Source organism: Salvelinus alpinus, chromosome 1 (assembly GCF_045679555.1).
Source record: "Salvelinus alpinus chromosome 1, SLU_Salpinus.1, whole genome shotgun sequence".
Taxonomy (NCBI): Eukaryota; Metazoa; Chordata; class Actinopteri; order Salmoniformes; family Salmonidae; genus Salvelinus; species Salvelinus alpinus.
The window spans coordinates 31,073,611-31,086,425 of NC_092086.1; the positions used below are offsets into that span (position 1 = coordinate 31,073,611).

The 12,815-nt window shown below is 41.8% G+C and overlaps 2 protein-coding genes across 5 annotated transcripts in view; one reads left to right on the forward strand and one right to left on the reverse strand.

Annotated features, from left to right (window-relative positions):
- cep112 (centrosomal protein 112) overlaps positions 1-8,722 on the reverse strand; it is a 223,418-nt gene extending 214,696 nt beyond the window's left edge. For all 4 annotated transcript variants that reach the window (XR_011674562.1, XM_071396422.1, XM_071396432.1 and 1 more), the window contains exons 1-4: positions 8,670-8,722; positions 7,943-8,045; positions 7,636-7,826; positions 7,189-7,352 (exon numbers count right to left, since the gene is read on the reverse strand). Coding sequence is in view for 3 of the 4 variants with exons in the window: in XM_071396422.1 (XP_071252523.1) it covers positions 7,189-7,352; positions 7,636-7,826; positions 7,943-8,039 (452 nt within the window). In the remaining variant the exon portion in view is untranslated. The remainder of the gene's footprint in view (positions 1-7,188; positions 7,353-7,635; positions 7,827-7,942; positions 8,046-8,669) is intronic.
- Positions 8,723-12,107: 3,385 nt separating this feature from the next.
- Positions 12,108-12,815, forward strand: part of prkcab (protein kinase C, alpha, b) — a 215,022-nt gene continuing 214,314 nt past the window's right edge. The window contains exon 1 of the mRNA XM_071396546.1: positions 12,108-12,440. Within this exon, the coding sequence (XP_071252647.1) occupies positions 12,271-12,440 (170 nt within the window). The 5' untranslated portion in view covers positions 12,108-12,270. The remainder of the gene's footprint in view (positions 12,441-12,815) is intronic.

Sequence of the window (12,815 nt, forward strand, 5' to 3'; positions counted from 1 at the left end):
CTTCAAAGTAGCCACCGTTTGCCTTGATGACATCTTTGCACACTCTTGGCATTCTCTCAACCAGCTTCAACTGGAATGATTTTCCAATAGTCTTGAAGGAGTTCCCACATATGCTGGGCACTTGTTGGCTGCTTTTCCTTCACTCTGTGGTCCTACTCATCCCAAAAGATCTCAATTGGGTTTAGGTTGGGTGACTGTGGAGGCTAGGTCATCTGATGCAGCACTCCATCACTCTCCAAGAGCAAACCAGATGGGATGGCGTATCTCTGCAGAATGCTGTGGTAGCCATGCTGATAAGTGTGCCTTGAATTCTAAAGAAATCACTGACAGTGTCACCAGTAAAGCACCCCCACACCTCCTCCATGCTTCACGGTAGGAACCACACATGCGGAGATCATCCGTACACCTACTCTGAGTCTCACAAAGACACGGCGGTTGGAACCAAAAATCTCAAATTTGGACTCGGTCTAATCGGTATCCTTTGTGTGTATTTCCGGGGCTACAACAAAAACATGTACTGTTGGGGGTACTCGACGACCAGAGTTGGGAATCCCTGCACTAGGACACGTCCTAGCAAAACTATTTTTCTTCCATTTCATGCCTACTGAACACAACCAAGAGAGAACAGACAACAATGGGAACCTCGGCTACTGATTCTGACAAGCTATGCTTCATTAATTAGTATTACCAGCTAATTAAGCATATACACTGGAGGCAATTACACCGGCTTAACAATGACTGAATAAATCTGCACAATTAGGGAAGGGTGGAAGGGTGGAGACGATCGGAGAAAGAACAACCAGTAATGTACCGAGGTATGCGATGAAAACATCCAATTATTTCTCTAGGGCACTTTTAACTACAGTCATTTAGGCCTATATATTCACTTTGTTTTCCTCATGTCCTTAACACTCCAGAGTTCTATGAAGTACTTTTCTGTCACAAGAGACTGACAGTTGGACCACAGACAATCACTTGCCTTTCTGAAGAAAATGTATTGTGCATAAGAGGGCGATAGAGAAGGTGGACCAGTGAAATTCAGCATCAGAGGCAGGAGAGGGCGCTCTGTGTGTCTACATTCTGTTATAAAGTGAGCGAGACTGAATGATACAAAACTTGTATGTTCTCAATTACAGTGTCAGTTGAGGTCTAACTTATCATCATGAAACTAATGGCGTGCATATTTTGTATCCTTTGTGTGTCTCTCTACCAGCTGTAAAAGCAGCCTACGAGAAAAATAGCAGGCACACTTTCTTCCCCTCAAGTATGCACACACACACACACACACACACACACACACACACACACACACACACACACACACACACACACACACACACACACACACACACACACACACACACACACACACACACGGGGCCAAGCGAGCAGTGCAATGTCGGGCCTCAAAGTCAACAGGTGGATGAGGATAATTGAATCAGATGTGTCTGGAGTCTGAGGCCCAGAGATCAAAGCTGTGCCAGCCAGGCAGGTCGGGGCTAGGGGAGAGAGAGGGTGTGTGTGTGTGTGTGTCTCTGCTGCTGCAGCCAGTCTTATTAAAAACAGCCTGACATCTATACGCTTCGTCCATGACCTCCAGGTGCAGGAGCCAGAGGCCCTAGGTCTCACCCTCAGGCACCCCAAGGAAGGCAGCCAGACCCTGTGGCACAAACAAGACGTGGACCCCTTAACTCAACCACCTGGAGGCAAGGTCTAGGCGGCTAAACAGGGCATTTATAAAAGTTGTTTGATGTCTGCTGCTGCAAGGACAATGTTATTGTCACACTTGGCGAGGGGGATGGAGAGGGAGAGGTTAAGGGTTCTCATGTGTGGAGCTCAGATGATAGAAGTCAGAGTGAGTAAAACAGAAAGAGGAAAAACAAAAGAGAAGAGACAGAAACAGAAGGGATTCACATATAGGGGTTAAGAAATATGATGCTAACCACCACCACACATTCATCCTTCCACCTTTGCCTGTTTGCTATGAGGGGAGAAAGACCAGAAATTCCCCTCGTCTATAGTAACGAACGCAACACTTCTACACATGCCGAGTCAACGTGAGATTCATGTCAAGATTCGGCTCCCCCAACACATACACACACTTCGTCTCTCTCCCCCTTCTCTCAGAGCTCTCCAAGGCACGCCAAAGACAACAACGTGTCAAGACAATCATGGCGTGTTTAAGGCCTGATCCATAAGTGACATGTGAGTACCAGGAGTCGGCACGTAGGCTACACACCAGGGCCTCTGAGGATGATCTCTTAACCTGGATCAGCTTGCTACCCCCATTCCTTTCACACAGACACAACTAGACTTTATCAGTTGGGAACAGAGAGAACCATCAGGGTTCTGCTGGTGAGTAACGCCATCTTGTGGCCAAATCTGGAACTTACTCACTCCAGGCAAATATGGTGTCTCTCCTAGCCAGTTAAAAACAGAGTTTCTAAACACAGAGGCCCAACATCAGGATACTTCTGAGATTTTAGGAAGGTGTTCCTAATGTTTTGCATACTCAGTGTAGAACAGGATTGCTGATACAGTCTAACCTGCAAGGACCCCAAAGTTAAATGACTACTTGACCTATCACCCCATTGCCTGATTAATGGCATGAGGCAGAGATCAAAAGATCAGACATCACAAGGAGTCAAATTAGGTCCCTAGAGTTTTATCTAAATGGGAGAGACACATTAAAGAGCATGTGTACTAAGTCATTTTCAGCCTGTGATCTATACGCTCTTTAAATGCTCTTATCCCAATCAGACACAAGTCAGACAAAATAAAATCCAGCTCTTCAATACAGCCAGTGTACTTAGGCTAACTGAGGTTACCGTTAGACATGCTTGTGTAACTGGTCGGATTTGTGACAAGGACATCTCGTACGTCATTGCAACGACTTTTCACAATCAAACGTACGTGTATCTTTAAAGTGACTATACACATAGGCCCACAAACAGAACCACCATGAATTTGAGCTGAATGGTTCTTTGGCTCAAGATGCCACTGAATTGTCCACTGCAAGCAACTAGTCGTCCCGATCAACACATTGTTAATGACATTTTCCAAGATCCACTCACCACTGTCCCCTTGGCCCAGATAAAAAAAAAAGTAGATTCAAAGCATTACAGGTCCTTCCGTCCCTCCCTCATTGAATTGGGCCTACCCATTGGACACAGACATCCTTTCAACGTCTAGTTTTGATTTGCATTTGGTTGAGTTGTCAACTAATGTGAAATCAACCAAAAATTTAACCATGTCATTGGTTTTAGGTTAAAAGTTGGGTGAAGGCCTCCAGAGTGGCTCAGCGGTCTAAGGCACTGCATCGCAGAGTTGCGGCGACATTACATGTCACAACTGGGCATCGCCAGTCCCATAGAGCGGCGCACAATTGGCCCAGCGTCGTCCAGGTTAGGGGAGGGTACGGCTGGGGGCTTTACTTGGCTCATCGCACTCTTGCGACTCCTTGTGGCGGGGCAGGCGCCTGCAGGCTGACTTCGGTCGTCACTTGAATGGTGTTTCCTCCGACACATTGGTGCAGCTGGCTTCCGGGTTAAGCGGGCGAGTGTTAAGAAGCGTGGCTTGGCGGGTCATGTTTCGGAGGACCCGTGACTCGACCTTCGTCTCTCTCGTGCACGTTGGGGAATTGCAGCGATGAGACAAGATCGTAATCACAAAAATGTGGAGAAAAAATACTAAATTCCCTTACGTTGATGACTTTTTGCAAATCCAATAATTTTCCCACATTAATTGAACGTCGTCACATTGAATTTATTTTGTTGAAATTACATGGAAACAATGTTTTTGCACAGTGGGTAGCAGCCTAGTAAATAGATTGGCTATGTACAGGGCTCCACATTAATGCTTGTCCTCTTGTCCGGGACAAGTAAAAAAAAATATATATATATATATATTTAAGACAAGAAGAATAAGCTATAGATTTAAGTTTTCCGAATGGAAACAAAAACATTTATCACAAAAATCACAATATCAAACAAATACACCAATCAGAATTGGATCAGAGGCTAACATTGGAATAATATTCAAATATATTTTTCATGTACATAAATAAAAAAAGCCTAGATGTCATAGTGTAGGTGATATGCATATTGGCTACAGCCTCATGTCCAAACCAACGCTGACATGAGGGAGGAAGCAGAAAATGTAGCCAAACTTTAATGAGACTTTTAATTACATAAATATAGACTAAACACCAGTCATGTTAGACAAATATAATGAAGGATAATTAACATTAATGTCTATAAGCTTGATTCTGTCGACATGCTCAAGGAACAGTTCGTTCAGATCAAATGGTCACAAGACGGAGAGTGAAGGAAAGGGAAAGAAGGACAGTGCCTGTTGCGCACCGCACATCCCCATCTTTAATCTAAGTGGAGGTGGGTAGCATTTGGAAACTATTTAACCATAAACTTAAATTGTTTAAAACCGAGATGTTTTATGTCATCTTATGAAGTGGGTCTTACCTTGTTTCAAAGTAGCCTAGCCTAGCCAAAATACAACAATAGAAATGTTGAGGGAATTACTTTATAATACGCCATTGAAAACAGCATTTTTCTCATGTTCTATAGGCCAAAGGAATAACTCTAGTCATTTTAGTAACCCATGCTAGTTAATGCATCTTTAGATCTCCCCTTTCCTAATCTCTGTCACATGAAACCACTCGCGCATCCATGTGCTTTTGAGAACAGTGTTTTCCTGCCACTTGCATTTAGGAACATTTGCCCATAGCTTACAGCCATGTGTACATTGAATATAGTTGCGGAGAGTCCCTGTAATCCTAGATTCAGATCATTCAGGCGAGAAAAAATATCACCCAGATAGACCAGTCGTGTGAGAAACTCGTCATCATGCAAGCGGTCAGACAAGTGAAAATTATGGTCAGTAAAGAAAACTAAGCTTGTCTCTCAATTCAAAAAAACGTGTCTATACTTTGCCCCTTGATAACCAGCGCACTTCTGTATGTTGAAAAAGCGTTACATGGTCGCTGCCCATATCGTTGCATAGCGCAGAAAATACACAAGAGTTCAGGGGCCTTGCTTTAACAAAGTTAACCATTTTCACTGTTGTATCCAAAACATCTTTCAAGCTGTCAGGCATTCCCTTGGCAGCAAGAGCCTCTCGGTGGATGCTGCAGTGTACCCAAGTGGCATCGGGAGCAACTGCTTACCACTCCACTATGTCTACTTGTCATGTCTTTAGCGACATCAGTACAGATACCAACATGAGCAACAGTTACGTTTGGCTACATACGGACTGTTAGTGGAATTCCCGCAAGAGAGTAACGGTTAATGTGATTGGATGTTAATTATTTGACTAGGCTACCTGTATTTGACATTGTTATTTCGCTGAACACTAGATGGTCTAATTTTATTTTTGGCAGTGAAACGTGCCTACTCAGGCGAGAAAATAAACTTCACCCAAATGTATAGCCCCGTTGGAAAATATAAATGGACTGTTTGAAAATGTGCAGATTGTTTTTTTTAATGTGAATCACATGTTTATTTGGCATACCCCCGACGGCATTGCATGTACCCCAGTTTGGGAATACCTGCTCTATGGTATAAAACAAAAGTTATGCATTATATTTTATAAAGTGGTTCATTGCATCATACAATGATGTGTTAGAGAGCAACTACTGTAATTAACCTATTGTAAAAATAATTAAAAGTAGCAGACAATATTTCAGAATTCACAGGCAGTCCAGCATATTTAGGTTGGAGGAAAAGTCAATGCAAATAATTGTTGAATTCAAATGTTCTGCTGAAAGTCCACAACAATTATCCATTTATTTTCAGCCTACTTAAGAACCTAGAAACAGGAAGTCTAGGGACCATGCAGTAGCCTATACAAAAATGCAAGTGTCCACTGTCCATATCTGATTGCACTGTCATGAGGTATTCTGTTAAGCTGCCGAAAACAATACAGACTGCGCAAAAAGAGCACAACCATGTCGATTATGTTGTGTAAATTCAACGAAATAGCTACGTCAATGCAATGTGATTACATGAATAAAAACGAGTTAAATGTAACTAAATGGAATCGGAAATGGAATCTACGTAATTCCTAAAAGTAATTATTTAACATGAGGGCAATAAACAATAACAAGTAATACTGCAGACTCTAAGGTTAAAATCTCCCCTTTCTGGTAAATATAGTTATAAATTGCTGAGGTGTAGTCACTTCTCAGGACACAAAATATGATACAAATATGAAATATTTAACATGATGTATTTCCTATTCAACAGAACTGTATGAAGAAGGCTTGAAATGACTTATATGCTTTCTAAATATAGTATAATCAATTTATAAAACCACTAACTATAAGATGTCACCTTCCTTACAACTGTAAAACACTAATTTGTCTGTTTAGTGTTAGAAAAAAGTCTCTCTTGATCAAAATGTCTACCCCATTCGCTGTAAACGTCTCACGGAGCTCTAGCTTGGCTTCCTGAACTCGTTAGGAACTCGCCTTTCATTTCATATTAATATTGTCCGTCTATGACAAACAAAGTATTTGTTTAAAATCTAGAATTATTTTAGATAATGACTATCGAATTGATCTCTCCTGTAGCGCTATGATGTAAGGATTGCAGGCATGTGCTTTGTCAGTGGCTGTGACGTAGGGATCAGCCAGGAGTTGATGGACAGTCGGAAGAGCTAATAACAATGGCAGGAGGGACATCCCAGCTTCAAGTGGTTTCATATTTCCCATCCTAGGTCACACAGGCTCAGAAAATATACTACTGTGTCCATGGGAATAAAGGCTATCACTCAGTGCAATGCGGTGTATAACATACAGTCAGATTTAACAGGTGAACAGACAGTTTATCTTTTACATTGAAGTATGTATGCAACTACTGTAAAAAAACATGTTGAGTAGCCTAGACAATGTTTCAAAATTCAAGGGCAGTCCAGCATTTAGGTTGTGGGAAAAGTCAATGCAGAATCACACAGGTCCCATAAACAGGGGACTTTAAATCTAAGAGGTTTTTAAGTAAGAGGAAATAACTAGGAAACTATGTTGACTCAAACACTTTTGCCCAGAGGGTGAGGTGGTCTATTCCAGGATAGACACTTGTGTGTGTTTGAATTCAGCAGACTTCTACTGTAGCTGGCAGGCATAGCAGTTGAGTATGTAGCTTAAGCTCTAGTCTATGCTGGGGAATAACCTACCTGTGTGTGTTAGAGTAGGCTATGGGTGAGGAGCTGGCCCTCTCTCTGAGCAGGCTGTCCCAGGAGTCTTCACCCTGGCCCAGCTCTCCCGTTACCCAGTCAGGCAGGCCTGCAGTGCTCTGCTCCAGGCCCCGGCCACATAGAGGCTCGTCAAAGTAGATGGACTGGCAATGAGAAAAGGTGCAGAGCTGAGTTTAGCCACCTAAAACAGTCAAAAACATATAACATACAGTCTACAAAGTACTATAAAATGGAATATCATGAATTAAACAAATAAACAAACATAAACAACATGGACAGCCTACTAACAGTATAGAGCAGAAAGTATACTATTTATAATAGCTTACATCATCAGTGCACTTTATGCACTTTGCACTTTATACTAATTACACTCTGCAAGGCAGAGGAGGAGCCGTGACAGTACTATACTGAGGATTGTTTGTTTACCATATATGTTGGTAGAGTCTTGAGACTGCCTGACTCTGGCTTGTGGCTGAAAGGGCCCTCCAGGACCCCTCTTCTGAGCATGTGCAGGAGCAGGCGGGCGTACATGTTGCGGTTCTTGCGTCCCATCAGGCCCGAGCCGGATACACCTGGGTCACACAGCTTCTTGATCCACAGGGCACATCGCTGGCGCTCTGAGGTCAAATAGGGAGCAAGAAATGACAATCAATGAACTACTAACACATATGACAATTACAATTTATAGAACACTTGCTTTTTAGTAATACAACTCATTTTACTGTAGGCCCACCTGTCTTGTTTTGTTTTAGGACATATGGTTTCATGTCAACCAGGTGATGGTCAAACTCTGAGTCCAGTTTCTCCCATGTCTCCTCTTGTTTGTTCATAATGTCCTGCACATTGGGAATAACACACATTTAACGTGTTACTTTCGACTGGTTACTGTGTTTACATGCAAACGTGTCCATTCCGCCCCTCAGACATTTTAGCTATTGCTTCACAAAAACCATGCGCAACTAAACTACAACTTCAGAACTAGAGGTTTCAATACAAATGTAGCAAGTCCTTGCTGTTACTGTCATCAATTCGGCATCCCTGCATAGAACTAACGTTAGAAGAGTTGGCTACACACAGACTGAGCCACCAAGCTCAGCTGGCTAATAACAACTGAACCGTTGCTATACACTTTGACTTGCATCAAGAAAGTGAGGACGGCATGTCTATCCTACTAGCTATCTCTCACAACTGAATCTGACATATAGCTAGTTTGCCAATAATGGTGCAGCTAGCTAAGTTAGCTTTGTTAGCTACAGTAGCAATCTGGCTAGCATCAGTTCTGTTGCTAACAGTAGTTCAAGCAGCACATCAAAACGACAAAACAAAGTTACCGCGCGCTTAGTATTCACTGCTAATTTGTATTCATTTTACTAGTTAGTTAGATAATTACGATATATCACACTTCAACCTAACATTGTGCGATAATACTGGAAAAAGTAGAGTTGTTGGCTTGTTATTACCAGCTTCTGCAGATCTAAACGGTTCAAACTTCTGCTACACAGACTGCGTCCTACGTCACATCCTTTTTCCGTAAACAGAAAACGGGAGCGCCCTTGTTGTCATAGAAACTGTCAAGCATGCTGTCATTTCCAAAATTGTACACTTTCTGTGCATTTGCAAGATGTTGCATTGAGTATAGAGTTAAATAGTTCTACATAATTCTGTGATGCAGACCTGCGTTTACTATGCACAGTTCTATTTGGTTCTAGGTAAAAAAATAAAATAATGGGAAACAAGTAGCCTAGGCCTAGCCTAGACTATTTACAGGATTTGTATATATTTTAAATGCGTTCAAATACTAATAAGTTGTTGGATTCGGCCACATTGTTTTAAAATACTGCATGACAAATAAAATAAGTATTTAAAATACTCATATTTAAATATGCAAAAATGTAGGCCTATTTGAACCCAGGTCTGCTGTGATGTTACTTTCGACTGGTTACTGTATGTTTACATGCAAACATGTACACTCCACCCCCCAGAGTACATTTTAGCATTTTCGAAAATTGCATAACATTCCACGCTATACATAAACTCAGCAAAAAAATAAACGTCCTCTCACTGTCAACTGCGTTTATTTTCAGCAAACTTAACATGTGTAAATACTTGTATGAACATAACAATATTCAACAACAGACATGAACTGAACAAGTTCCACAGACATGTGACTAACAGAAATTGAATAATGTGTCCCTGAACATAGGGGGTCAAAATCAAAAGTAACAGTCAGTATCTGGTGTGGCCACCAGCTGCATTAAGTACTGCAGTTCATCTCCTCCTCATGGGCTGCACCAGATTTGCCAGTTCTTGCTTTGAGATGTTACCCCACTCTTCCACCAAGGCACCTGCAAATTCCCGGACATTTCTGGGGGGAATGGCTCTAGCCCTCACCCTCCGATCCAACAGGTCCCAGACATGCTCAATGGGATTGAGATCCGGGCTCTTGGCTGGCCATGGCAGAACACTGACATTCCTGTCTTGCAGGAAATCACGCACAGAACGAGCAGTATGGCTGGTGGCATTGTCATGTTGGAGGGTCATGCCAGGATGAGCCTGCAGGAAGGGTACCACGAGGGAGGAGGATGTCTTCCCTGTAACGCACAGCGTTGAGATTGCCTGCAATCTGTGACACACCGCCCCAGACCATGACGGACCCTCCACCTCCAAATCGATCCCGCTCCAGAGTACAGGCTTCGGTGTAACGCTCATTCCGTCGACGATCAACGCGAATCCGACCATCACCCCTGGTGAGACAAAACCGCGACTCGTCAGTGAAGAGCACTTTTTGCCAGTCCTGTCTGATCCAGCGACGGTGGGTTTGTGCCCATAGGCAACGTTGTTGCCGGTGATGTCTGGTGAGGACCTGCCTTACAACAGGCCTACAAGCCCTCAGTCCAGCCTCTCTCAGTCTATTGTGGACAGTCTGAGCACTGATGGAGAGATTGTGTGTTCCTGGTGTAACTCGGGCAGTTGTTGTTGCCATCCTGTACCTGTCCCGCAGGTGTGATGTTCAGATGTACCGATCCTGTGCAAGTGTTGTTACACGTGGTCTGCCACTGCGAGGACGATCAGCTGTCCCCTGTAGCGCTGGCTTAGATGTCTCACAGTACAGACATTGCAATTTATTGCCCTGGCCACATCTGCAGTCCTCATGCCTCCTTGCAGCATGCCTAAGGCACGTTCACGCAGATGAGTAGGGACCTTGGCATCTTTCTTTTGGTGTTTTTCAGAGTCAGTAGAAAGGCCTCTTTAGTGTCCTAAGTTTTCATAACTGACCTTAATTGCCTACCGTCTGTAAGCTGTTAGTGTCTTAACGACCGTTCCACAGGTGCATGTTCATTAATTGTTTATGGTTTATTGAACAAGCATGGGAAACAGTGTTTAAACCCTTTACAATGAAGATCTGTGAATAGTTATTTGGATTTTTACGAATTATCTTTGAAAGACATGGTCCTGAAAAAGTGATGTTTCTTCTTTTGCTGAGTTTACATAGTAAGCCAAAATCATGATATTAATAGCAAACATTTACATTTGGATATTGTCTTTTTTATTTTTGTAATGGAAATGTTTAGGCCTATTATCAATATCATGAATTTGACGTACTATTTATAGGGCTAGCTGGATTATTGGTTTGCGAAAGTGATGGAATGTGTTTTTTCAGCAAGCAATGCCATTCTTTATTCATTAGGGTCGTTCAACTAAAGGAGTTTATTTTGTATGCCTTTGATATTGTAAGTAGAAATTGGGCAGCAATAATGAATTTGTTATATTCAATGAATATAGACCACATTTAGAATTCGATCAAAGGTTTTATATGAATAAAGACTTGCTAAAATTTCAGCATTATGTCATCCCTCTGTAGGGAAGGTTCTTAACCCAAACGTTTCTCCAAGTTTTCACCATCATTGTAAAGCCCTAGTTATTTTGTTGCTTTGATAAAGTAATTCCTGAAGAGTATTTATTTCACGTGATTAATGATTCATTTTAAGGTTAAAAACATAAGTCCCTCATTTTAATGTCAACTCTGTTATGTAACCTGTAATCTCGTTTTAATATGGTAAAACTATTCCCTTTTAAAACTTTTTTTTCAAAATAAACATGCAACATCTGATAGTCAAATCATAATGTAAAAGCAGGTGGGATGGTTCTACTCTTTTTGGACATTTTCTGGTGTTTTGTGGTGGGAAACTGGTTGAGTTGAGAACATGTAAACTCTGTTACCCATAGATAGACAGGCTAGAAACGTTTTAACAATTTCATTTTCTTGTGTGAAGCCTGCATTCAATTGCACCTCCCTCTTGCACACAACAAGCTTCCATTCCCGTCACAATTGGATTCATGGCTGATTTAAAATGAGATCATCATCCTGTTATGGTCAAACCTGTTACTTTATTTGGCACTTAATATGTACTTACTTTAGTCTCTTTTTTTACCTCTTGAGATGGGAAAAGTTTTTTTAAACAATTGAACATGTGTTCTTTATGACAGAATGTTACAATGAGGTGAAATCCAAAGATTTTCTCACCAAGTCGCACATCTTAAGGCACCGAATTGGTGGAACGACCCAGAAATCGATGTGGTGAGGCAAAATCACGCAGCCTGTTCACGATGAAAATAAAGAAAGCGGTCTGTGCAACAGAGGTAGATTATGGAAACAAATAAGGTTGAACTGGGATTGTCCCAGGTACAAACATATTTGTTACCAGAAATTATATAGGTCTACCCTTTATGAGCTAGATGAGCATGGAATGAGTAGCTTAAATACAGACTATTTTCTGAGAATAGCCTATCGCTGTAATAATACACTTCATCCACATGATGGCAATGCTGACTTGCAATTTCCAACAGCTGCAGTTCAACACTGGATATCATATTATTGACGTCACTTAGAATGAAAAAGAAGCGCTCAGCGGTGGCTCTGGCAAAAGGGAAACCCGCTGTCCAGTGGCTATTTCGCAGTTGCGGTAGCCTATAGTATTTTAGTGAGCGTGTAGAAATACAAGTGAAGATACCTTGGAGTAAAACTGAACCGTACGACCGTGTAGCCTACTTTTTTCTGCAATGGCTGATCATCATCTTTTACATTATAGCGACTCAGCTGCGGTTGGGAACCGTTTCGCCCGCAAAGGTGCTCTGCGGCAGAAAAACGTGCATGAAGTCAAAAATCACAAATTTACTGCCAGGTTTTTCAAGCAACCGACATTCTGCAGTCATTGCACAGACTTCATATGGTAAGCATCAATGCTCTTGCGCACCCGTCATTGTGTGAAAGGGGAGAGGAAAAGTTGGTGCGCTCTCGTCATTCCGGTCGTGTTAGTGTATTTCCTTGTTTACCCTATTTGTTGTTTAGTATTATGCAAAATAGTTGTGCCTTATGTAAAGTGTTCAATGGTTTTGAGAGAGGCACTGCTATTAGACTCATAATTAGCCTATTAGGCGCTTATCCTCATCAAAATGTATAATTTGTTAATTCAAATGATAACTTAATTGGATGTAATAGTTATAAATGTTCAATAAATTCAATGATGCGAACAGTTAATTTCACATGCGCTATTAAATCATATGAAGCTCGCCCTTCATCTCAAAAACACCCTTCTGCGTGCTGA